We start from the raw sequence: 25,864 nt of genomic DNA, 5'->3' as shown, positions 1-25,864 counted from the left end.
ATGAGATTTTATCTTGGTGATTGTGTTGTGAAAGTCAGAATGGAGTGAAGGATGTTTGTCTTGCTCTGTTAGGATGAGAGCTCCATGGAAATAAATGGGAGCCTCATCCTCTTGCACAGTACCATGTCTTTGTTTGCTGTATTTATTTACAGGCCCTCAGTAACGATGCACACTACTGGATTCTTGCTTTATTAATTGTGCCACCAAATTTCACCCCATATTTTTAATCTCTTATTCTTGATACTCATTTTCTATGTTAGTCTTAAAGATAAAGCCCCAGTTTCTAGTTGTTTTTTTCTGTTTATGAAACTTGAGTCCTTATTTTAATTGGATTAGCTTTAAATGGGCTTTTCCCATTTTTAGGTATCCTTAGATAATGGAAACCTCCTGTGTATCTGTAGGTAGTTTTCTTTGAAGTATAATAGGTGAGTCAAAACAGTATTTGCTATAAAATATTGATAAATACTGCAAAAAAAAAAAAAAGAAAAACAAGTGCAATTTAATTAATATTTAGGGTAAATGTTTTATTCTTTTCAAACCTTGTTGGGCATGTTTTTACTTCAATTTTAGAAAAATAATCTTTGGTTTTAATTCAAAATTGAGTCCTTCTTAAGATCTGCCTACTGAGTAGGTTTTCATTTGTGGAGTATCAGGGAGAAGTGGAATTAGTTTTTGAACTAGAGCTAAGTTTTTTGATCCATGTAATGTCATTCAAGGCAAAACATATCTAAAACTGAGTCCTTAATTTCTTTCTGCATATGCATTTCTTGCCTCTGTCATTTAAAAATATGAATGAAAAAAGTACTCTTTAATAGGATTTGTTTTTGAAAACGCAAAATTTATTGAAACCTGCTTTTTTAAATTAAAATTTTTTTTCTTGTAAAGATAATATTTACACCTCAAATAAATAAAAGATATAGTTACTTTTGCTTAGATGAAGCTGTTAAATGAGCTTAGAACCTTGAACCTTCATGACTGAATTCTTGGATTTGTTTTGCTACTTGAAAGGAAAATAAGTTTTAAACCATAAGATTTCAGATAGTGTATTATGTTTCTAAAAGATTAATAATAGCTGGCAGTCATTTTTTAAATAATTTTTTAGTATGTTGAGTATAATACTAGGAAAATAAGATAAATTTGGGTTAGGTACGTTATAAACCTGGAATAAAACCGAAGCTCTTCATGAAAGAGCTTGTTCAGGAGGTACACTGAACTGAATTGAATCTGGGGAACTTTTCAGAGTCTATGAAGGCTCGAAGGATGAAAACTACTGACTGTTTATTTGCTAGTGCTATCCTGAAAATCAGGCTTGTGTGTTAAATGTTATTATTACTAACTTTTCAGTGTAGGTTGACAGTACATCAGTATGCTCATACTGGGTTGTGTCTTCCAGACAAACTTTTTATACATGGAAATACTTTCTGCATAAAAGCCCTTCTGGGGTTGACTTTAACAAATGATTTAGGCTCATGCTCTTCTTTTTCAGCCCTGATGCTCTGATGATGTCAGGGGCAGAGCAGAAGCCTCAGGAGGGAGGCAGGGTTGACACAGTGTTCCAGCAGGAGGCTAGGCTGGAACACTGCATCAGGTAAGAGAGAAGCCACACCCCTGCCTCCATGAGGATGCAGTCTTAAGGACTTAACCCTTGTGGCTGGGCGTGAAGCCCTTTGTTGGGGTGTTTGTAAGGAGCGGCTTGAAGGAGACGCAGTTAATTTACACGCTTAATGCCTCCCCTCCAACTCATGACTGTCAGTTTCTAGAACATAGGTAATTTGCGCTTTTTCTACTGCCATTTGTTCTATGTATGAAATTAAGAAAGAACCAATGGGTAATTTTGCTAATTTATTCCAGAGATAATTTTTGAATTTTCAAGGACAGTGATTTTTTTCAAAGCTTTTTGTCTTCAGACCCCTTTATATTCTTAAAAAAATTTGTGGACCCTCAAAACTTTGTTTTTATAGATTAGATCTATCAATAGTAACTTTATTAGGAAATAAGTGATACACTTAAAAAAACACTTCTTTATTTTGAAATAAAAATAGACCCCTTATATATTAGTATAGATATTTTTAGGAAAATAACTGTATTGCAAAAAGGGTGGCATTGTTTTACAATTTTGAAAATCTCTTTAATATTTGGTTTAATAGAAGACAGCTTAGATCTCATCTATCTGCATTCTGCATTCAATCTGATGAGTGTTTTACTTTATTTGAAGTATAGCAGGGGCTGGCACACTTAAGCCCTGAGACCAGAGCCAGTTTACTGACTGTTTTCAAAAAAGAATAAATTTATCACACATGAAAATATATGAAATTCAGTTTCAGCATCCAAAAATAAAATTTTATTGAAACACAGCCAAGCCTGTTCCTTTATGAATTACCTATGGCTTCTTTTGACTACAGTAGCATATTGTGAGTGGTTGCAACAGAGACCTTAAAGCCTACAAAGCCTTAAATATTTACTCTCTGGCCCTTTGTAGAAAAAGATAGCTAATTCTTGGTACATGAAGAAAATTTGGCCTCACATAGTAAAAGGGAGGATTATTTTCATATAATTTTGGATATTCTTTGGTACTACCCGAAAACTCAACATATAGTAATTTCTTAAAGATTAATTGCAGTGAAAGCTGAAACCATATTAATGAATTGTTTGTACTATTACGTAGATCTGTCTTGCACTTTGAATGAATCTGTTACCCACGCATGGTTTTATAACATAACGCATTGATTATTTGTAAAATATCAGTTCATTGAGTTGTACAGCTTTTGAAATGTTGGAACGTTTTATTGTAAAATATCAAAAAGTTTAGTTGTTAATGTTACAACCTATCTTATCAAAGAAGTCTTTTAAGTACTGGGAAGCTCTTGAGCTTATAGACATGGTATACATTTTCCAGAATTCCAACTTTCACTTAAAAGTTGAAACTTTTGTCATTGGTGACAAATACTGAAAATAGTTATTTTAGATACAGGGTCACTTAATCCATTTTTGAGAAAATCTGTGCCCTACCATGTCTGAATAATTATATAGTTTTATCAACTGTTCTTTCAAGGATGATAGTGTCCAGTGAAAAAAGTGGCCTGTTCAGCTGACAGCTGAACACCAGTAGTTTCCCATGAGAAAACCCCTGCACTTTAATGTGGAGAAACGCTTTACATGTTTCCCGCTTCATCATACAGTGTGTTTTAAAATGAGTTTTGGGGTGAGATTTAATAAAATTAATAATTCTTACTGCTTAATTGTGAACATTCTTTAGTGAAGTTACTGGTTCATTTATTTTTATATATTTTAACTGGAATGTGTGGCAGTAAAGAACACAATGACTGCTAGTGTGTTTAGGAGCCACTGGCTTAGTTCTTGCTGATAAGCCAACAGGTTTACCCACCATTGCTTTCGCACCATCAGTGCATGTGCCCCCACAGGGGAAAAGCATTATTACTATTACAAAAATAGTTGACTTTTTAGACCCCCTAGCAGAGTCATGGGGGTCCCCAGGAGTCCATGGTTCACATGGAGGTACCCCAAATCTATCCCAAACCTGCACTTCCCAGCAGTGGGAGTGGCATGCACTGTGGCCCTAAATTTCTCAGCAGTGGACTAACAGGAAAACAGAGATCTAGACAGTCAATTGAGGGCCCCTGTGTGCTCTAAGGTGATATTTGGAGCTTAAGTTGAAATGGAATATGACTTTTGAATAGGTTTTTTTGAAAATTAATCATCCTATAGTTAATACTATTTTTATTCTGTTTCTTGTTTCTTTAATACCTGCTTTGAGGGATCTTTTAAAGATACTTCTTCAATCTCTATCCTTCTGACAGTTTCACTTCCAGTAAACTGTTAGATCTATAGCCATATTCTCCTTCAACTCCCTTTCCCTTTGTTACCATAGGAAAAAAAAAGTCCATGATTTTTGTTCAGACTGAAAACCACAAGCTGTCTCCATGAGGAATTTGCTGCTACTATTTATCATAAATAATTTTTTTCATTAGTTGTTCTCTGGGAGCTTTGAGTTAAAAAGTCTTCATAGAACATTATTTAAAGCATTTCTGCCTCTTACTGTTCTGTATCACTATGGCACTTTTATTGAGAAAGGCATGGAATTAAGAAAGAAATCTGAATAACTCTTGATCTATGAAAACCAAAATTTATCAAAATATGATAGAACTTGCAGTGTGATATGACTATAAAGAAATAATGTCAGGGTAAGTAAAAGGGAAGTACTGATATTTCGAGGTAATCATGTTCAGAATAAGGTGAAGAAAAATTTTGAGAACTTTTCAAAGTCTCAGTAGTTAACTCTGGTTTTAGGGAAATAACACTAAAGAATGAATTTAAATGAAGATCACAAAAAGTAATTCATTCAGTAAATATTTGAGTGCCTAGTAAGTATTAGGTTCTGTGTTCAGTACTATAGTGTGAAGGATTTACTCATGAATAGATTGAAAGGTTAAACCTATACTTCTCCAAGTTATTTTATGTCTGTCTCTATAGGAATCTGAAATATAATACTAACATTTAATGGCAGGTGTCTTCCTTTCTGATGGAGAAACTCAGGTGCTATTTATTTTCTTCAGCTTGCCCATGGTCACAAACAAAAAGATAGTGACGGATATTAGAATCATATTTTTTGACACAGGTTCTAAACAGATTAGTTATACCCCATTAATTTGGCAAAGTTAATGTGATTTTCAGACAGGAATTATATTCAAAGCCATATAAAACTTGGGAAGATTGGAATGAGAATTTATTTACCATTGAAATTTTCTTCCATTTTTAAATTACAGTTTAAGAGAGAGTTTAGATGAGGCCTTAACTAATTAAAAGTGGAACATGATATCACATAATACTTTAAAAACCACTTTGAAATTGTGTCATGGATTTGTAGCCCTCTCGGTTAAGTCTGTAAACGCTAGTGAGCCTAACAACGAAAAGTTTGTTTCATGTGGACTTATTGACTTTGCTTTTTGCTCGTGCCTGGGTTCTTCCTCTCCTTTTGCTGTCTGCCTTAAAAATATATGCTGCTTCTTGGTTACAAGGAAGACTTGTTGAGAAAATGCAAGTGAACTAGTGTAAATCAACATTTCCTAAAGTATATGCCAAGGGGATATTGAGGGTTTTTTATCTGATTTTAAAAAAGTTTATATTTGGGAAAGACTGATTTAAACACGTTTATTTGCTCTAGGTCTTTAATATACAAATGTGCATAGGGACATGTCCAACAGAGAATTATGGTATCCCCAGATTTATTTGAATGAAAAGCCTAGTTTTTTAAAAATGCCTTACTAATTAATATTCCTTGAAGTACACTTTGGGAACTGGTACAAATCCATCTCTATTAGAAGAAGATTCCAAGTATGTGCCTTATTGCATTGCTATGTACAACACTCTTTCTCTGTGTATTTCTAACTAGATTTTATTTTTCATGGAAAACTCTGGTTTCAGGTAGACAATAAGTAGCAGGAATACATATTGCCTGTTTAATTGTTAAAATGTTTGTTTGGGGAACATGAGAAAAGGCAATTCAGATTATAAATTACTACTTGTGAAAATCTTCTGTTAGGTTTTTATGAATAAGCATTCCAGAACTAAAATATATTGTTTACAGAAAATTTCTCTATTTTTAAATTGCAGATGTTGGGGATCAGCCAGGTGAGGTAGGTTATTCAGGCTCTCCTGCAGAAGCTCCTCCAAGCAAGTCTCCGTCAATGCCGTCGCTAAACCAGACTTGGCCGGAGCTGAATCAGAGCAGTGAGGTTAGCAATACTTCCCTTTTCTTTCACTAATGTTCACTTTTTTAAGGTAAGAAGTTCCAAGCAGGGTAATTTCAGCCTATAGCTCTTTCAGCATGCATGCATAGGGACCATATCAAGTGTGACTGTGATAGATGCTTGTAATTATATGACTGCCTGAGGTTCTCGAAGTCCTTTTTCACACGTGTACTATTGTTTAGTTTCCACCATTCATTCCTGTTAAGACCCTGTGAGTTAGGTGAGACAGGTGCATGAACTTAACAGTAAAAGGGTAGATGTCTTAGACAAGATATCTTACAGCCTGTAAGGGACAAGGACTGAGGTTTGAACACAAGTCCTTTGACGTTCAGTCAGCTAGCACACCCGCTGTGTCACGCTGCCTTCTCATTCCTGTAAGAAAGCCTGGGATAATAGATTTGGAATCTTGGCATTAGAAGTGATATGAGAAGCCACTCAACCGGCTTTCCACATGAAAAAAGTATTCCAAGCTATTCATAGTAATTTATTTTGTTTAATACAAAATGGAGTGATTCAACCCTGTTAAATGCAGTGGTTAAAGACCACTTTATATAAAGACCATGTTATATAAGACCAAGCACAGCATACAAAACAGAATTTGAGACACATTCCGCCCCCCCCCCCCCCCCCCCCCCGCCCCGCACCACCCCATTACTTTGGAACTCGATTATATAAAACAGTGAAGAGGACCTGAAGCCCTGCCTCCACAAAGTACCCCCTGAAGCCCCTCAGTTAAACCTTAGTGCTCTGTCGATCTCTAATTGAAAACCACTGCTTAACTTACTAGAGCAGTCTTCTTTGTGAACAAGTTGTATCTATATATTTTTTTCTTATAGTTTTTTGGTATCACTTTTAGATAGTGCTACAAATATAAGTTTTTTGACTTTCAGGAAGAAACTCCTCTAAGCTTCTGTGTTTTCCATGTCTTTTAAAGACAGAAAAATATTGGGTTTAAGAGACGCTAGTTAATTTTGTACAGTTGAAAAACAGAGAAGTAACTGGCAGATTTAAAGTGCTTGCTGCTGCTTTATGACATAATCACAGATACCTGTTTCTGAGACATTATAACATACATCCGTTGTGCTGTCAGATATAAAACCATTTATATGAGTGTTTTTCTGGAGGGAAAATTTAAGCCTTGAAAGCATTTATTAGTAGAGAGGCTTTATAATAAGAGAATAGGGTCAGTTTCTTGAAAGCACTGTTTCTGCTGCATTTATTAATTTCTGTCATTTTTAAGAAGCAGTGTCAGATTTTAAAAGTATTTTTATCAATGTCAGTTCATAAGTAAAAGCAACCCTAAGGCATCTCAATTCAAAAGTCTGTCTTCATTCTAAATAAAATCACATGTGATCATTAAAAATTAGGAAGAGAAATCCCTTTGAACTCTGATTGAAGCAGTTGCATTTTTTTCTTCTTAAATATTCCTGGCAAGTTTCATTTTGTAGTATTTACTAGTAAGGTACTGAATTTCATAATTTTTCTTTTTTTTTTTACTGTGTGTAGAAAATCAAAATTCTACTAACATTGATTTTTTTACACATTTTAATAATATCTCTTTTTTAAAATCTCCTTAGTATATGGAATTTATATTTTAGTTTTCTGCCTTGAAGCACTAATCTTTCAGTAAATATTCATTCAGCACCTGTTAATATAGATGAGGCACTGTAGGGGATAACACTAATAATAATCAATAAAATTTGTCGAGGACTTTTGATGTGCCAGCTCTGTTCAAAAAGCTCTTTACATATATTAACTGTTTACATTTTTATAACAATTCTGTGATGTAAGCATTATTAATCTCATATTTCACATGGTGAAACTGGAACAGAGAGAGGTTAGATAACTTGCCTAAGGGTGTATGGCATAACTAGGATTCCAGGAGTCTGGTTCCAGAGACTGTGCTCTTAACCATTATACCAAGCTTCTAAAGATAAGAGTGTTTTTCCGCACTCCAGGTAGCTTACATACCGCCTTGTGAAATCAGGTAAAATCTCATGCCACCAAATAGGTAAATAAATGTCTTCTAATTTTAGGGAAAAAATAGTCTGCATCTAAACTTTTCTCCACAGTTAGATATTACAATTTTAAAAATTTCTTCTGTGCCTATGCAGCAGTAATTATTGAAGAAACTGATTATATTAACAGATATTGGTAAGTCACTTCCCTGAAGTGATGTCCCACGATAAGAGTGAATTATTGTGGACTCTCTATTCAGGAGACACTCTGAATGCATCAGTGTTTCTCAATATATCTTAATTTTATGATTTTGAAACATCTGAGAGAAAAACTGTTGAATGATTACATTAGCCATTTTTGTAGATAATTTTTATAAATGTATTCATTTGCTATTATTTAATTTCTACATGTCTTCTCAAATTGAATAGCACTGTTTTAAATATTAAGTCGAACTTTGAAGCATAAAAATGTTTACTGAATTATAAAAAGAGGATTTTAGTTAATGGTATAGGTGTGTCTGTGTGTAAACATTTGTGTGTATATATTTTATATGTGCAAATGTTTTTCCTTCTTCAGAGTCATTGATAATTCTTAAGAATCAAATTGTAATGATAATTTTAATGATTTTGATCTAAAAATCCTATACTATTTATTACTAAGATCTTCAAATTATTCACTTATCACTCCACCTAATTTGAGGTATGATATTTGTGTACCTCTTTTAGAAGAGTAGTATTTCATATCAAAATACATCTTCTATATATAACACATACTCAGTTGCTTGATTTGCTCTCATTGTGGCCGCATTCTGATTTTTCTAGCATGGGGCTGGAGGTGGGTGCCTGATTGGCAGTTCTGTCTTGTGGTCTGGCATGGCCCTGTTCATAATGCTGAATATAGGGGTTGATTTGCTGCAGATTGACACAAACTGCAACTTATATTAATTCCAGAATTCTTTGCATTTTATCTCAGTTATATTTTATTAAATATCTATACATTTGTATAAAATATGTGCACGTACATAATAGAATCATCCTTCAGGGGTCGCACTGGCAAGTCACACTGACTTGCTTTGTTTTGACCAAAACTCTGATACAATCAGAATTCATTAGCATCACTAATTCAGTGCATCAACACTTGGATTTTCAACGAAGGATTTGAAGTTATTCTTTCTCTAGTCTAGAAAAAACCCTTTAAAATTTTTATCTTGTTACCATTAATACCACTTAGACTCTGTTCCTTTAATGTGTTTTGAGTTAAATTCTGTAAGGCTTTGAATCTCTCCCATAGAGAGACCAGTTATTACTGTACACTTGATGTGAAGCTGCTCACTTTACACAGATAATATAAAATGTTTATGCAAAAATAAAACAACGGAATTTGTCAGGCCTACGAAACACAACTTGCAGTGCAACCTCTGAATTACCTTGCTAAATCTTCTCCGGTGATCTTTTATTCCATCTTTCTCGTCATGCTGACTTGTCTCTCCTCTGTCTGTTCAGCAGTGGGAGACATTTAGTGAACGCTCTTCAAGCTCACAAACTCTGACCCAATTTGATTCTAACATTGCACCAGCTGATCCTGTAAGTCAATCACTTAGCTTGCTTGTTTGAAATTAATTTTATTAACCCAAATTTTCATTCATTATGGTTTTTAGCTGATATGCATGATTCAGTGGAGTGCTTAGAGGGAATTGGTGGCAGGCTTTTCAATTTTTGTGTGCTCAGTGGTGGAAAGAACTTTTTTTTTTTTTTTTTTTTTTTACCATTCTCTGTATTTTCTAGTTATTTTGGTGAGAGAAATCTGTGTTTTTAATATCTGGTACATGTGTCTAAAGAAGCATTTTGTGAACAATTGATATAGTTAATTTTGTTTTTATTTGGTAATTGAGTGTATGTTTTTATTAAACATGCTGTTTATTTCAGTGTAATGACAGTAAATACTATTTTATTTGTATGCTTACACATCATGTATTATGTACTATGTATGTAAATATGCAATGTCATCATTTATTTAATAGTCTAGATGGTACAGCTTTGACTTAATCAGTATGTTGAGTTCTGTTACAAGAGAATCAAGTTCAGCAAAACAATGTAGAATTGTCAGTCAGATTTTCATTTGTGCAGAGGACCTCTGTCTTGTCTTCCTGTGGTTTGCTGTGTTGCTTTGAAAATGCTACAAAGTTCACATCCTGATTTAAAAAATAAATTATCCCCATAGATTGAACTTCATATATGCCCCGCCTGTCCCTCAAGTTATTTGAAAACTTCAAAACCTTAGCTATGAATCATTCTTCTCACTGTTCACTTCTGCTTTTTCTTTTAATTTTTTTTCCTGTAAAGAGAAGGACATGCTAATAAGCACCTTTCAAAAAGAAAAGAGGAAGTAAGTAGGAAGGGAAGAAGAGTGTAAAGGTAGGATTTTTAAAAATGAGTTCAGTGAAAAGATATGGAGAAGGTGACATGAGGCATTCTTTTGAGGTGTTTCTGACCGAAGATAGCCAACATTTTATTCATTAAATGTAAAAATACTCTTGTTATTTAATATAAATTGAGGAGAAGTGGTATTTAAAGATAATAGTATGGCTTCAGCATTTTAAATGAATGAACCTTTGGTGTTTTACAGTTTAAAGAATTTGTATCTATTTGAAATATAGAGAATGCTGTTATATTCAAACATAATGTATCAAAATGTTTTAAGTGTCTATTTTATAATCATTATTCAGGGAACAATTAATATGTAGATTATCTATGCCTTTGGCTTCTCTTTTCTTACCACCTTGAGGATGTTTGATTTTAGTCTCTGAAAAATGAAAGAGAAATAAAAAGGTAATGCTTAACAATTTTTGCTGCTTATTAGAAGCAGTAATTAAGGTCCCTTGGAAAGTGACAGGTGTGCTATAAGCTAAGTTTTACTTTAGCTCTGAGTTTCATTTCTCCATGTTATTCCTATCTTCTATTTACAGAGTCAAGTTAATTTTGTTTAAAGTACTTTGGTAAAAGTACTTTACAGGGAAGGATATAGCAGTTGAGACTCTCTTTTATTCTCTAACACTTAAGTGATATTGAAAATAGAAATTCAGGCTAGGAAAGAATGTTAAAAATATAGACTCAAAGGCAAAATAAATTGACTCATGACTGGCAGGAAATGCAGAGAAATAGTTTAATAACAGTGATGTTCTTGTAACTTCTTGGAAATAATATCCAAATTCGTGAATTCTAGCCTAATGTTTTAAATGACATAACACAATACTTTCTTTTGTTATTTCTAGTATGACAGAAGGCTCTAGGGAAAAAAAATTTTTAATGGTCAATGAAAATTTTAAACTTGAATTTAGACCTCTAAATTTAATAATGTTGGCAGTCTTAAATATTTATAATCTGGTACCAAAAAAACATCTTTTTTCTCTTATGGTGGTGAATTATAATCTCACTATAAACTTGTAATTGGTACAATGCTCTGCTCTTAGTGAGGGTCTGAGCTTCTTAACCATCATCTAATTCTTACTTAACATATTGCCTGTCCACAGAACAGTCTGTAGTCACAATCCCAAGTGATCCTCAGCAAGGCTTTTATAAATGAGAATTATAAGTAAGTAAATAAGACCCATTCAAATTAGCATCACATAGGAGAAAAAGAACACCACAGTTCAGATATACAAATTTAGCGTACCTTACGATGTCAGAAAGAATTGATGGAGTAATTTTTAAGAGCCAAAATTTGATAAGCAGGCATTTGCTCAATAAACATTAAGTCTGTGAAGAGCTCCACTCTGCTCTGTGGCACTTAGAGAGAGCTGTCACACAGTACAGTGACCTCACATGAAAACCAAGATGTCTTTAGGTTCCCAGGTTTCTTATGAAATTGGGTTTTTGATATCTCGTTTCCAGAAACTCGATTACTTTTGTTGAACTGCTCATCAGTTAATAGCTTCTGGTAGAATCTGTTTCTGCTAGGAAATTCTGAAATGACGAGAAGTGCAGTGTACTAGTCTTCTCCATGGTTTATGTCTGACCCTGAGTGCTGTAGAATGTTTGTGTCACTCAGCGCGTGAAAAGGGAGTTCATTTGATCACTGATTATGTCCAGCCAAGTCACTTGGTTTGGTGGAGCCCCTTCCAGGTGCCCATGTTATTTTCTAGGAATACCAAGATGTCAAAAAAAATTCCAGTCTTAAGGAGACCACAGCTTGATCATTACAAGTTGATGATTGTAATATAGCTGATTGTGATAATTATCATATGTAGCTGTGAACAAACTGTGGGCGGAGAACTGTAGAATAACTCAGCCCAGTATGTTTGGGGAAGTTTTCACAAAAGAGATTACATTTGTATGATGAATTTTTAATGAAACTGTTAATTGGCAGAAGTGGACAAGGGCATTCCAAGCAGAGAGAAAAGCATGAGCAGGAGCAGTTCAGTGCAGTGAGATACAGGGTAGTTGTGTATGGGGCAGTGATGGGGAGTAAAGAGTGTGCCTGAAACACAAGTGGGAAGATCTTTGTATGCTTGACCAAGGATCTGAACTTAATCTCATAGACACTGCAAGCTGACAAGAAGTACCATGAGAAGATGGGGGTTCTGCAGAGGTAGCTGGGGAAGGTCATTCAGGCAACAATGTGAAGGATTGATGGGGTGGAAAGAGTCAGATGATGAGCACCTGAACTGAGTTAGTGACACAGGAATAGAAAGTAAGCAGGGATAAACAGGATAATGAGACAAACAGTATATTAAGATTTAAGCCAAGTAGAAAATATAGATACATGAGCACAATAGAATATTTGGTAAAGTACTAAATTGTATCAGATGAAGTACTCAAATATATGATACAAATGTGCCATGGTTGTGAAGTGTGTAGGGGTAGGTCCTAAAGGCTTTGTGTGGTTTGAATAGACAGAAGAAATAGGCAAAGCCTCCAGTCAGTCTTTCTACTTTTTTCTCTATTTTTAAATATGAGGATGCTAATTTGGAACAGAAGTTTTACGTAGCATCTTTTGGCTTAGGACTCAAAGAATCATAGGCATTTATGGTTCTTTATTTGGATATTGAAATCCTCTTTATTGAACTGCACGTTATAGTCACAAACCAAGCTTCCAGTCCACCAGTCTGAGGTTAGGCCTGGTCATCTCTGTAAAACTCTTCCAGGAACTGCCTTGTCCTGCTAGTAGCAGGATCTGGTGGAATAAAGCTGTTGTAGGCTCATAGCAACAGAAAATTGATTTATTAGTACAGAAACTTAGGCAAATTATTTAGAGAATATTCATTCTAGAAGATTTCATGATTTTCTTTTCTTAGGGTTCATTAATATGACTTCTATTTTTTGTATGGTAAATACATGAAAAGGCTATTTAATATTTCTGTTACAAATTTTATAAATCTGACTTTATAAACATACACACAGAATACATATTAGATCAGTATTATGAGTTAAAGTATCTAATAAGTTTTCCTTGCTTGTTTTTTCCTAGTTTGTTTGGGTTTAGAATAATGAGATACCTTGCTTTCTCCTTTAATCTTGCCTTAGAATGTTAAATTCTGGTTCTTAGCAGTTATTTCTGCTATTAAAATTGTAAGTTAAGAAAATATTATTCTTGAAGCCATATTTTTTATACCTATAAACAAACAACATCTAGAGTTATTGTTAATAACTTTCTGAGTATGACTCATTATTATGTGAGAAATCTATAAACTTTTATCCATCTATTATATTCATCTTTTATAACTATAATTTTAGAGTTGTAGGTGAAAGGTTAGTTCAGTTTTGTTAGATAGTAGATAACTATTTGTCCAGAGTCTCACTGGTATGGGGACAGGAAATTACTGTTAATGGATTTATCCATAGAATTGCAATAAGGAATTCATTTGTTATTAATGGTTTGAATTTAGAGATTATGAGAATTAACCAAGGAGACCTATAAAACAGGAGATGGTATGTTGGAACTCAACTTTCTGTGGTGTTACCTAATACTGTCACCAAAACGGTGTCTAACTTAAATTGAAAGGTCATTATTCTTTATACTAAATTATAAATTCATTACAAGGTATTCAAAATTTAAGGATCTCAGGTTGTCTTTAGCAGCAGCACATTCAAAATATGAGCCAGCTCCTGATAGAAGGAGCTGAACGTAGCTACTCGTAGAAGTAGCCATGTTTTTCAGCTGGTCTGTTGCCATTAAGCCAGTTGCTTGATCCTGTTCTGGTTCCTCCCCTGGGTGGCTCAGCTCCCAGGGCCAGGCCTGCCTGGCTTCCCATATGCACCTTTCTGTCTTCCTTCCCATTTGGAGAGGCTGCCATACGGCGCCTTGTACACTTTTCAGTCTTTTCAGAAATTTGTTCTAGCAGTTCCTTAACTGCTCTAACTAGCTTTGCCACTCATGACTTAAGTTGAAGATTATCAGATTTATTATAGTCATGAAAAGTTTAAGTATTAGAGTAGGAGTGTTACTTATCCTAACTTAAAAAATGAATTCCTTTGTGGAAGTTTTATGCATGAATTTTAAACATGCAAAGTTCTGTGGAACTAATCTGTATGAAGTATGTATTGTGCCCACAATATGACGGGCATTTCATTAACTTTGTTTTATACATGAAAAAGAAGAGTGTCAAGTTTTCTTGAGCAGTTTAGTGAATGAGTTCAATCTGTTACTCAGTCTTTGGATTCTCATATCATTTCACAGTTTGCCTTTGAATATTGTCGTCAAGTGTGTAAGACCAATTTTTTCTTCACATCTTTAATCATTCAAAGTTAAAATGTACTTTTTATAAAACAAATCAGATTCCTAAGCATATATAGTAAGCTTGATTTTTTAAATATAATTCTGGAATTTTTAATTAAAAAATTCTCATGCTTAGCTTAGTGTGAATGAGAACTCTGTCCACTAGTTTTTGAAGTGTTAGTTTTGGTTATTTCATGGTATCTACTTGACATTTTTAATACAAATTCTGTATGTCCTCTTATTTGTCTGTAGGATACTGCTATTGTTCATCCAGTTCCCATTCGTATGACTCCAAGCAAAATCCACATGCAGGAAATGGAACTTAAGAGAACTGGCAGTGGTAAGGAAACTGTTGCTGGGTTGTTTTTTAGTTTCGTGTGTTGTGTTAATATTTTAGGTTTGCGTCAAACCAAAATACACAAGCAATCATTCTGAGTTCAGATTCCTTTTGCTAATTACTTATTTTTAACATAGTACTTTCTATGGCAATATATGTACTATGTGTATATTTTTTAATTTAAGCAAATTATTGAATTTAATTTATAAAATTTTAAATAAGGACGCTTGGAAAACGTGACTTTTCTAATACCCTCTGTATTTTAATGATCATGCTTACAGATCTACATTGAAAATGTGTTCAAATTTTAACTGAAGAGGTATATGTTAAAATGAATTTTGTCTTTGAAATTGTTTATTTTGCTTTAATTCTTGAAGTTTCTTCTCATTTTAGATTAAATGTTTTAGTTAGGGTCTCTCAAAAGTAGATTTGTTTTCTATGTAGGTCAACAACAATAAATTAATTACTTTACGGTTGTTTGTGTGGTGCTTTATTTAACTAATTGCCCTAAGGGATAAAATTAACAATGTATGAACATGCAGCTTGATTTTTTATTATAAGGTATCTTCTGTTGTGGCAGATAACAAATTCTATATAAACAGGTTTATATTTATCCTATTAAAATATTACTTTGTCTTATATTTCACGGATTTACTTGCTACTTCTTCAGAGTATTAAAATTAAGTCTTGTCTTATACTCTGAGGTTTATGAATTTATTAATTCAGGTACCTATATCTTGTATGTTTACGTATTAATTCTCTCGTAGATCATACTAATCCCACTAGCCCATTGCTTGTGAAAACATCTGACCTTTCAGAAGAAAATAAGATAAATTCATCAGTGAAATTTGCTTCTGGAAATACTGTAGGTAAGTGAAAGAGAGAATTACATTTTCCATGTGAGATTTATTTTGTTAATTAATTTATTTCTAATTGGAGGATAATTGTTTTACAGTGGTGTGTTGGTTTCTGCCATGCGTCAACATGAATCATTCATAGGTATACATACATGTGTTCCCTGCCTCCCTCCCACTCCATCCCACCCCATCCCCGCCCATCCCTCCAGGTTATCACAGAGCACCAGGTTGCACTCCCTGTGATATACAGCAACTTCCCATTAGCTATATGTTTTACATATGATAATGTTTGTATTTCAATGCTACTCTCTCAATTCATCCCACCCTCTTCTGCCCACACTGTGTCCATAAGCCTGTTTTCTGAGTCTCTTTTCCTGCCCTGCAAATAGGTTCATCAATACCACTTTTCTAGATTCCATATATATGCATTAATATATGATATTTTTCTCCTTCTGACTTATTTCACTCTGTATAAATGGTTCTAGGTTCATCCATCTCACTAGATCTGGCTCAAACTCGTTCATTGTTATGGCTGAGTAATATTCAATTGTATATTTGTACCACAACTTCTTTATCCACTCGTCTTTCTACAGAGATCTAGGTTGCTTCTGTGTCTGAAGTGAACATTGCAATACATGTGTTTTTTTCGGTTATAGTTTTCTCAGGGTGTATGCCCAGTAGTGGGATTGCTGGGTCATATGGTAGTTTAATTACTAGTTTTTAAAGAAATCTCCATACTGTTCTCTATAGTGGCTATATCAGTTTGCATTCCCACCAAGAGTGCAAGAGGGTTCCTTTTTTTCCACATTCTCTCCAGCATTTTTTGTACATTTTTTGATGGTGGCCATTATGACTGGTGTGGTAATGATACCTCATTGTAGTTTTGATTGCATTTTTCTAATAATAATTGATGTTGAGCATTTTTCATATGTTTACTAGTCATCTCTATGTCTTCTTTGGAGAAATGTATGTTTATGTCTTCTGCTCGGTTTTTGATTGGTTTGTTGGTTTTTTTGATACTGAGCTGCATGAGTTGCTTGTATATTTTGGAGATGAATCCTTTATCAGTTGCTTCATTTGCAGTTATTTTCTCCTGTTCTGAGGGTTGTCTTTAAATCCTGTTTGTGGTTTCCCTTTGCTGTGCCAAAGCTTTTAAGTTTAATTAGGTCTCATTTGTATATTTTTCTTTTTATTTCCATTACTCTAGGAGGTGGGTCATAGTGGATCTTGATATGATTTATGTCAAAGAGTGTTCTGCCTATGTTTTCCTCTAAGAATTTTATAGTTTCTGGTTTCACATTTAGGTCTTTAATCCATTTCGAGTTTATCTTTGTATGTGGTTTTAGGAAGTGTTCTAATTCCTTCTTTTACACATAGCTGTCCAGTTTTCCCAGCCCCACTTATTGAAGATACTATCTTTTCGATAAAAGACTTTTCATCCTATAGTCTAGCCTCCTCTGTCAAAGATAAAGTCTTGCATCCTTTGTCACACCTGCCCATAGGTGTGTGGGTTTATCTCTGGGCTTTCTGTCTTGTACCGTTGGTTTGTATTTCTGTCTTTGTGCCGGCACCACACTGCCTGGATGACTGTACATTGTAGCATCGTCTGAAGTCAGGGAGGGTGGTCCCTCCAATGCCATTCTGTCTCAGGTTTGCTTTGGCTGTTCAGGGTCTTTGTGTGACCATACAAATTGTGGATTTTTTTTCTTCTAGTTCTGTAAAAAACGTCATTGGTAATTTGATAAGGATTGCTTTGAATCTGTAGATTGCTTTGGGTACTATCATCATTTTCACAATATTGATTCTTCCAATCCAAGAAAGAACATGGTATATCTCTTCATCTGTTTATGTTGTCTTTGACTTCATCAGTGTCTTAATAGATTTTCATATATTGCTTTTATATTTCCTTAGGTAGGTTTATTCCTGGGTGTTTTATTCTTTTTGTTGCAGTGGTGATTGGGATTGTTTCCTTAATTTCTTTTTCTGATTTTTCATTCTTAGTGCATAGGAATGCAAGGGATTTCTGTGTATTAATTTTGTATCCTGTGACTTTACTAAATTCACCAATTAGCTCTAGTGATTTTCTGATGGTATCTTTAGGGTTTTGTATGTAGAGAATCATATCATCTGCAAACAGAATTTTACTTCTTCTTTTCCAGTATGGTTCCTTTTATTTCTTTTTCTTCTCTGATTGCCGTGGCTAGGACTTCCAAAGCTATGTTGTTAATAATAGTGATGAGGGTGGGCACCCTTATCAATCTTCTTGATCTTCAAGGAGATGCTTTCAGTTTTTCACCATTGAGAATAATGTTTGCTGTGGGTTTATCATATATGACCTTTATTACTTGAGAAAGGTTCCTTCTATTCCAATTTTCTGGAAAGTTTTATCATAAATGTGTGCTGAATTTTGTCAAAAGCTTTTTCTGCATTTGTTGAGATTATCATATGATTTTTATCTTTTAATTTGTTAATATGGTATATCACATTGATTGATTTGCATATATTGGAGAAGTCTGGCATCCCTGGGATAAACCTAATTTGATCTTGGTGTATGATCCTTTTAATGTGTTGCTGGATTGTGTTTGCTAGAATTTTGTTGAGGATTTTTACATCCTATGTTCATCAGTGATATGGACTGTAATTTTCTGTTTTTGTGATTTCCTTGTCTGGTTTTGGTGTCAGGATGATGGTAACCTCATAGAATGAGTTTGGAAGTGTTCCTTCCTCTGCAATTTTTGGAAGAGTTTGAGAAGGATAGCTCTTCTCAAAACATTTGATAGAATTTACCTGTGAAGCCATCTGACTTTTGTTTTTTGGGAGATTTTTGATCACAGTTTCAATTTCAGTGCTTATGATTGACTTGTTCAAAATTTTAATTTCTTCCTGGTTCAGTCTTGGAAGGTTGAACTTTCCTAAGTATCTGTTCATTTCTTTCAGATTGTCCATTTTATTGGCATATTGTTGCTCGTAATAGTCTGTTACGATCCTTTGTATTTCTGCATTGTCTGTTGTAACCTCTTCTTTTTCATTTCTAATTTTGTTGATTTGAGTCTTCTCCATTTTTTCTTGATGAGTCTGGCTAACGATTTGTCAATTTTGTTCATCTGCTCGAAGAACCAGCTTTTAGTTTTACTGATTTTTGCTGTTCTTCCCTTTATTTTTTTTTATTCTCTGATCTTTATGATTTCTTTCCTTCTGTTAACTTTGAGATTTTTTTCCTTATTTTTCCAATTGCTCTAGATGTAAGGTTAGATTGTCTATTCAGTGTATTTCTTTTTTCTTGAGGTAGGACTCTATTTCTATAAACTTCCCTTTTAAAACTGCTTTTGCAGCATCACATAAGTATTGAGTCATCATGTTTTCATTATCATTTGTTTTTCTAGGTATTTGTTTATTTCCCCTTTTATTTCTTCAGTAACCTGTTGCTTATTTAAAAATATATTATTTAATCCCCATGTGTTTGTGTTTTTTACAGCTTTTTTCCCCTGCAGTTGATAATCTAGTCTCATAGCACTGTGGTCAGAAAAGATGCTTGATATAATTTCAGTTCTCTTAAATTTACCAAGGCTTGATTTATGACCCAAGATGTGATCTACCCTGGAGAATGTTCCTTGTGCACTTGAGAACAAGGCTTATTCTTCTGCATTTGGATGGAATGCCCTAAAGATAACAGTTAGATCCATCTGGTCTACTGTGTCATTGAAGGCTTATGTTTCCTTATTAATTTTTTGTTTTGATGACCTGTCCATTCGTGTATGTGGGGTGTTAAAGTCCCCTACTAATTGTATTACTGTCAGTTTCCCCTTTTATGACTGTTAGTGTTTGCCTTATGTATTGAGATGCTCCTATTTTGGGTGTGTAAATATTTACAATTGCTATGTCTTCTTGGATTGATCCCTTGATCATCATGTAGTGTCCTGTTATTCTTTGTAATATCCTTTATATTAAGGTCTATTTTGTCTGATATAAGAATAGTTACTCCAGCTTTCTTTCAGTTTCCATTTGCATGGTATATCTTCTTCCATCCTTTCACTTTCAGTCCATATATATCTCTAGGTCTGAAGTAGGTCTCTTGTAGACAGCTTATATACAGGTCTTGTTTTTGTAGCCATTCAGCCAGTCTGTGTCTTTTGGTTGGAGCATTGAATCCATTTACATTAAAAGTAGCTGTTGATGCATGTATTCCTGTTGGTATTTTCTTACTGTTTTCGTGTTCTCCTTCTCCTGTGTTTCCTGCCTATAGACGTCTCTTTAGCATTTGTTGTAAAGCTGATTTGGTGGTGCTAAATTCTCTTAACTTTTATCTGTAAAGCTTTTAACTTCTCTATCAATTTTGAATGAGATTATTGCTGGGTAGTGTAATGTTGGTCATAGATTTTTCCCTTTTATTACTTTAAATATATCCTGCCATTGCCTCTGACCTGTAGAGTTTCTGTTGAAAGATCAGCTGTTAACTGTATGGAGTTTCCCTTGTATGTTACTTGTTGCTTTTCCCTTACTGCTTTTAATATTTTTTCTTTTTGTTTAATTTTTGTCAGTTTGGTTAATATGTGTCTCAGCATGATTCTCCTTGGATTTATCCTTTATGAAACTCTCTGTGCTTCTTGGACTTGATTGGCTATTTCCTTTCACATGTTAGGCAAGTTTTCAACTATAATCTCCTAAAAAATTTTCTCAGACCCTTTCTTTTTCTCTTCTTCTGGGACCCCTTAATTTGAATGTTGGTGTGTTTAATATTTTACAACACAGTCCATGGAATTCTTCAGGCCAGAATACTGGAGTGGGTAGTTTAATATTATTCCAGCAGTCTCTGAGACTATCCCCAGTTCTTCTCATTCTTTTGTGATTATCCTGCTCTTCAGTAGTTATTTTCACTTATTCTGTCTTTCAGTTCATTCTTCGGCTTCAGTTGTTCTGCTATTGATTCCCTGTAGATTATTTTTAATTTCAGTAATTGTCTCTGTTTACTCTTTGTTTCTTCTGGGTCATTGTTAAATGTGTTAAATGACTTGCATTTTCTCCATTCTATTTCTGAGATTGTGGATCATCTTTACTATCATTACTCTGAATTCTTTTTCAGGTAGTTGGCCTGTTTCCTCTTTGTTTATTTGGTGTTGTGGGTTTTTACCTTGTTCCTAAATTTGCACAATATTTCTCTGTTTTTTCATGGTATCTAACTTTCTGTGTTTGACATATCCTCTCTTATTTTTGGTCTTGCCATCAGTGGGTGTGGTTGGTCCAGTGGTTTGTGTAGGCTGCATGTTGGGAGGGACTTGTGCTTGCCTTCTGGTGGGAGGAGGTATTTTTCCCCCTCTAACTAGCAGGGCTGTGTGAGTGGTGTGTGTTGGGATTCTGTGGGAAGCCTGTCTCCTCTTGAGGTCTTGCTTGTTGTTTGGGTAAGGTGCCCTTCACTGGGTGCTGCCGGCAGTTGAGTGGTGCCGGGTCTCGGATCCAGGAAGCGGCCTTCGTGGGCGTTCTCGCTAATTAATACTCCCTGGGATCAGGAATTCTCTGGCCGTCTAGTGTCCTGGACTCAGTGCTTCCAACCCAGAGGCTCAGGCCCAATCTCTCATCCAGGAACCAGAATCCCACAAGCTGTTTGTTATGGCAATAAAGGAGATTAAAACAAACACACACAAAAAACAACCCCAGACAAATGGTAAATGCAAAATCAGACAAATAGTAACAGAAACAAAGGGACATACACACACAAAACCAAAATAGTGCAAAGAAAACGAAGTACAAGAGAGTGACCCTGTGAGCAAAGGAAACCATAAGTGACATCAACAAATTAAAAACAGCACTAACTAAACAGAAAACAGGACCAAAGAAGAGAGCCAGCTGAGGAATAAAGCAAACAAACTGACAAACATGATAAAAGAAAGAAAAAAATAGAAAAGTACAGTTAAAGTATATAAAAAAGATTTATATATAAAAAAGAATATATACATAATAATCTTATTGTATAGTCTATATATATGTATATATATTCAATATCTATAAAAAGAATATATTGTATACAATAGTGTATATATTGTATGTATATAAGAGGAACTAAAAAGCCTCTTGATGAAAGTGAAAGAGGAGAGTGAAAAAGTTGACTTAAAGCTCAACATTCAGAAAACTAAGATCATGGCATCCGGTCCCATCACTTCATGGCAAATAGATGGGGAGACAGTGGAAACAGTGTCAGACTTTATTTTTTTGGGCTCCAAAATCACTGCAGATGGTGATTGCAGCCATGAAATTAAAAAGACGCTTACTCCTTGGAAGGAAAGTTATGACCAACCTAGATAGCATATTAAAAAGCAGAGACATTACTTTGCCAACAAAGGTCCGTCTAGTCAAGGTTACGGTTTTTCCAGTGGTCATGTATGGATGTGAGAGTTGGACTGTGAAGAAAGCTGAGTGCTGAAGAATTGATGCTTTTGAACTGTAGTGTTGAAGAAGACTCTTGAGAGTCCCGTGGACTGCAAGGAGATCCAACCAGTCTGTCCTAAAGGAGATCAGTCCTGGGTGTTCATTGGAAGGACTGATGCTGAAGCTGAAACTCCAATACTTTGACCACCTCATGTGAAGCGTTGACTCATTGGAAAAGATCCTGATGCTGGGAGGGATTGGGGGCAGGAGGAGAAGGGGACGACAGAGGATGAGATGGCTGGATGGCATCACTGACTCGATGGACATGAGTTTGGGTAGACTCTGGGAGTTTGTGATGGACAGGGAGGCCTGGCATGCTGCGATTCATGGGGTCGCAAAGAGTCGGACACGACTGAGCAACTGAACTGAACTGAATATATAAATAATATGTATATCTTATTATGTATAATTTATATATAATAAAGAAGGAAACAACACGAAACAACAACAAAAAAGAAAAAGCCCCACAGATCTGCAAAAAGCCAATGTAGAGATAGATGTATATGAAGGAAATAAAATGTGTTTTTAAAAAATTCTCAAAAGCTTAAATAGATAATAATGAAGTCAACAGGCACAGCATCAGAGGAAAGAAAACCAGAATCAACTACAGAACAAATCAAAATATAAGAATAATAATAAATGTTTTTCTCAGGTCTCAACTGTCAGCATCCTTTCCCCTACTGTGATTCACAGTCCACTTCCACCTTGCTAGGAAGCCCTCCAGTGTTGGGGGAGCTGGTCTCTAGACCAGCTGTGGGGACAGCACAGACTCGAATCTAGTTCTACTCCTGTAGGTTCTTGCCTCCAGTGTCCACAGCTGTCAGAGCTAGGGCCTTTTGTTTTGTGGATACACTCATCCTTCTATGCATTCCATAGACACAAGAGTCTGCCTAGTTGATCCATGTGGATATAATCTCTAGCTCGTATAGCTGGTGAAAAGGTTTTCAGCCCTCTTTCTTGTCCACTCTGCCCCTGGAGCTCAATTGTGGTTTTATCCCCACCTCTGCTTGTGGGTCATTTACAAGAATTAGTTCCTGAGGCTGCCCTCTAGGACTTGGGTCTGCCCCAGGGAGGACCAGGTGTGGAGGTGGTATGACGGCTTAGGTCACAGGGACTCTGATGGCACCAGGTATGCAGGGAAGCTGGCAGCCACGGGCACGGGAGATATGGTGCTGTTAGAATCTTTTTCTAGCTTCTGGCAGCTGACATTCCAAGGGGCTGATGGGGGCCCTTCTCTGTTGCTTGGCATGTCAGGCACTCAAATGGCCACCTTCTCTGGGGTATTCCCCTGTTACTCAGCTGCTCATGCCAGCGTGTGGGGAGAGAAGTGATGGTCCCGCTGCTTGTGTGGGACTCAGCAGTAGCACTGCTGCCTGACTTTATTCCAGAGGCATTCCCCACAGCGATCTCCTCCATCGCATCCTTTCAGGCTGTTTCCCCAAAGTCAGCAGCAGTCCTTGCCCTGGGATTGCGCTTACGCTCCAGCTCCCAGCCGCTCTGCGTTCTGGCGGACCTGTGTCCCTGCCTGGGCTATGTAGGGCCACGGCCCAGATTGTCGGTGTGGTTCCCACGCCATTCAGACTGTCACAGATCAGCTCCTTCACTCTCCAGCAGTCTCAGATGCTTCTCCTTTGTCCCAACCGATTGCCCTGATATGGGGATATCACTCCTTCTTCCACTTCCCCGCCTGCTGGGCACAGGTTCAGTTGTGCTAACTCTCCTCCTCTTCCCTTCCCTTCTTTATCCTACCCAGTTTTGTGTGAATCTGTATATTCCTTTCTGGTGGTCAGGGACTCCTACTAACTCTAAGCTGGTGCTCTGCAAGATCTTCTGCATCTGAAGATGTATTCTTGATGCATCTATGAAGAGAGGTGTACTCCACTTCCTCCTGCTCCTCTGCCATCTTCTCTTATCCTTGTCTACATTTAGCATCTGAATTATTTGAATATATAACCATTTAGTATTATCTTCACTGGATAATGTAGGGAATAGTCAATCCTTTTAAAGACCTGTACCTTCTGTATTAATAAACGGATGCCTACTGCCACTGCACCTGCCTCAAGGCCTGCCTCCTGTTGGCCACCCCTCTCCGCTAGCTCTTCCCCACTAACTCCTTTCTTCCTCTCACAGGAAACTGTGTACATGTTCATTCAGTCATTGTTAATGGAATACTATTAATATGTGTCAGGCTCTGTTCTAGACACTGAGTATTCAGCAGTAAACAAAACAAAAAATTCTTTGCCCTTATGAAGCTTGCATTCTGTAGGGGAGATAACAGAAAAATAAAATAAAAATAACTTGTATCTTAGGATATAGTTAACACCCTGGATAAAAATTAAGTTGTGAAAGGGGAGGGGGAGTGACAGTTTAAGTAAGGGGATCAAAGAAAGCCTTACCAAAAAGTAGCATTTGAGTTAAAATTTGAAGGAGATGAATTTAACTGTGTGAGTATCTTAAGGAAGAACGTTTTAGGCCAAAGGAATAGCCAATATGGAGCCCTGGTTTAGGGAAGATGCCTTCTTTATATCTACTGGAAACAGCCAGCAAACACCAGAACTAGAACTAGCATGTGGGAGAATAGTAACTGGGGAGCAGTATAAGACTGACTTCTACCGAGAAAGATGAAATGCCATTTAGAAGGTTTCTGAATGGAGAAGTGATGTAACCTGACTTTCCTTTTTTAACAAGATCATTCTGGCTGCTATATTGGTAATAGACCAGAAAAAGGCAAGAATTCAAACAGGGAAAGACCGTTTTAGGAAACAGTTATATTAATACAGGCAAGAGAAGATGATGGCTTGGCCTAGGGTGGTAGCAGTAGAAGTGCTAAGAAGTGGTCAGATTCTGGCTAGATTTTGGTAGGAAAACACCACAGGATTTGCCTACCTTTGTGATACAGGATGTGAGGGGTAGGGGCATGGGAATCAGGGTGATTCAAGGGATGTTAGCCAGAGCAACTGGAAACGGAAGAAGTCTGTTGTAGTAGAAGATTTGTGGGAGAAAGGGTAGGAATTCAGTTTTGGACGTGTTCAGTCTGAGATGCCTGTTAACAATGTCCAAATGGGAATGTGTTAATTTTAGCATCATTCCTGTACCAATTAGTAAACTTCTCAATGATTTGACAGGAAAAAGAAGTGGGATACACTTTGAAATGAAACTAAACCAAATAACCAGTTCCTTGAATTTATAACTCTTGAGAGGTATTTAGTAGTATTTCTTCAGATTATCCCTAGAGTTTCTGTTTTAAAACTTCTTTATTGTTTCATAACTGTTAGTCTGATTCTGGGATTCTCTGCTCCTTTATAAGATTTTGAGGAAATTGAAAATATGTCCTCAGGTGAAAAATTGGTACCCTCTGTTTAATTTCATAAGCTTTATCATTGTCTAAGCACAATTTATTCCTTTATCAATTTTTTTAAAATTTACATTAACAATTTTTAAGTTCACTTTTTAACTTAAAATGCTTCTAATTTATCCTTTAAAATGAATTTTTTTCTTTATAAAAACTATTCACACTTGTAGAAATGTAATAAACAAAAATAAGAAAATACAAATTATAATCTCACTGTTCCACAAATGACCATAATTAACATTCATTGTCAACCTGAATCTTTACTTTGTGCATGTTATATTTTTATATGAAATGAAATTGTGATATATGTACTATTTTCTGCCCTGCTTCTGTGTAACTAATTTTGAATATTTCTCTATTATCAAATGGTAACATTTCTAGATTTTAATTTCTCTCTGTGCATAGTATTTTGTTGTATAAGTACACCATTTATTTGATTTATATCTAATCTTTTATG

At 35.5% G+C, this 25,864-nt stretch overlaps 1 protein-coding gene across 5 annotated transcripts in view; it reads left to right on the top strand.

Annotated features, from left to right (window-relative positions):
- Positions 1–25,864, top strand: part of REPS1 (RALBP1 associated Eps domain containing 1) — an 87,928-nt gene that overhangs the window by 50,856 nt on the left and 11,208 nt on the right. For 3 of the 5 annotated variants that reach the window (XM_043888155.1, XM_043888154.1, XM_043888156.1), the window contains exons 9-12: positions 5,632–5,753; positions 9,230–9,310; positions 14,694–14,781; positions 15,546–15,647. In XM_043888155.1, the coding sequence (XP_043744090.1) occupies positions 5,632–5,753; positions 9,230–9,310; positions 14,694–14,781; positions 15,546–15,647 (393 nt within the window). The remainder of the gene's footprint in view (positions 1–5,631; positions 5,754–9,229; positions 9,311–14,693; positions 14,782–15,545; positions 15,648–25,864) is intronic. The other 2 variants (XM_043888158.1, XM_043888157.1) reach the window with 1 other exon arrangement.

The sequence above is a fragment of the Cervus elaphus genome, chromosome 26, assembly GCF_910594005.1.
Source record: "Cervus elaphus chromosome 26, mCerEla1.1, whole genome shotgun sequence".
NCBI lineage: Eukaryota > Metazoa > Chordata > Mammalia > Artiodactyla > Cervidae > Cervus > Cervus elaphus.
This window is presented reverse-complemented; position numbering and strand designations above follow the sequence as displayed.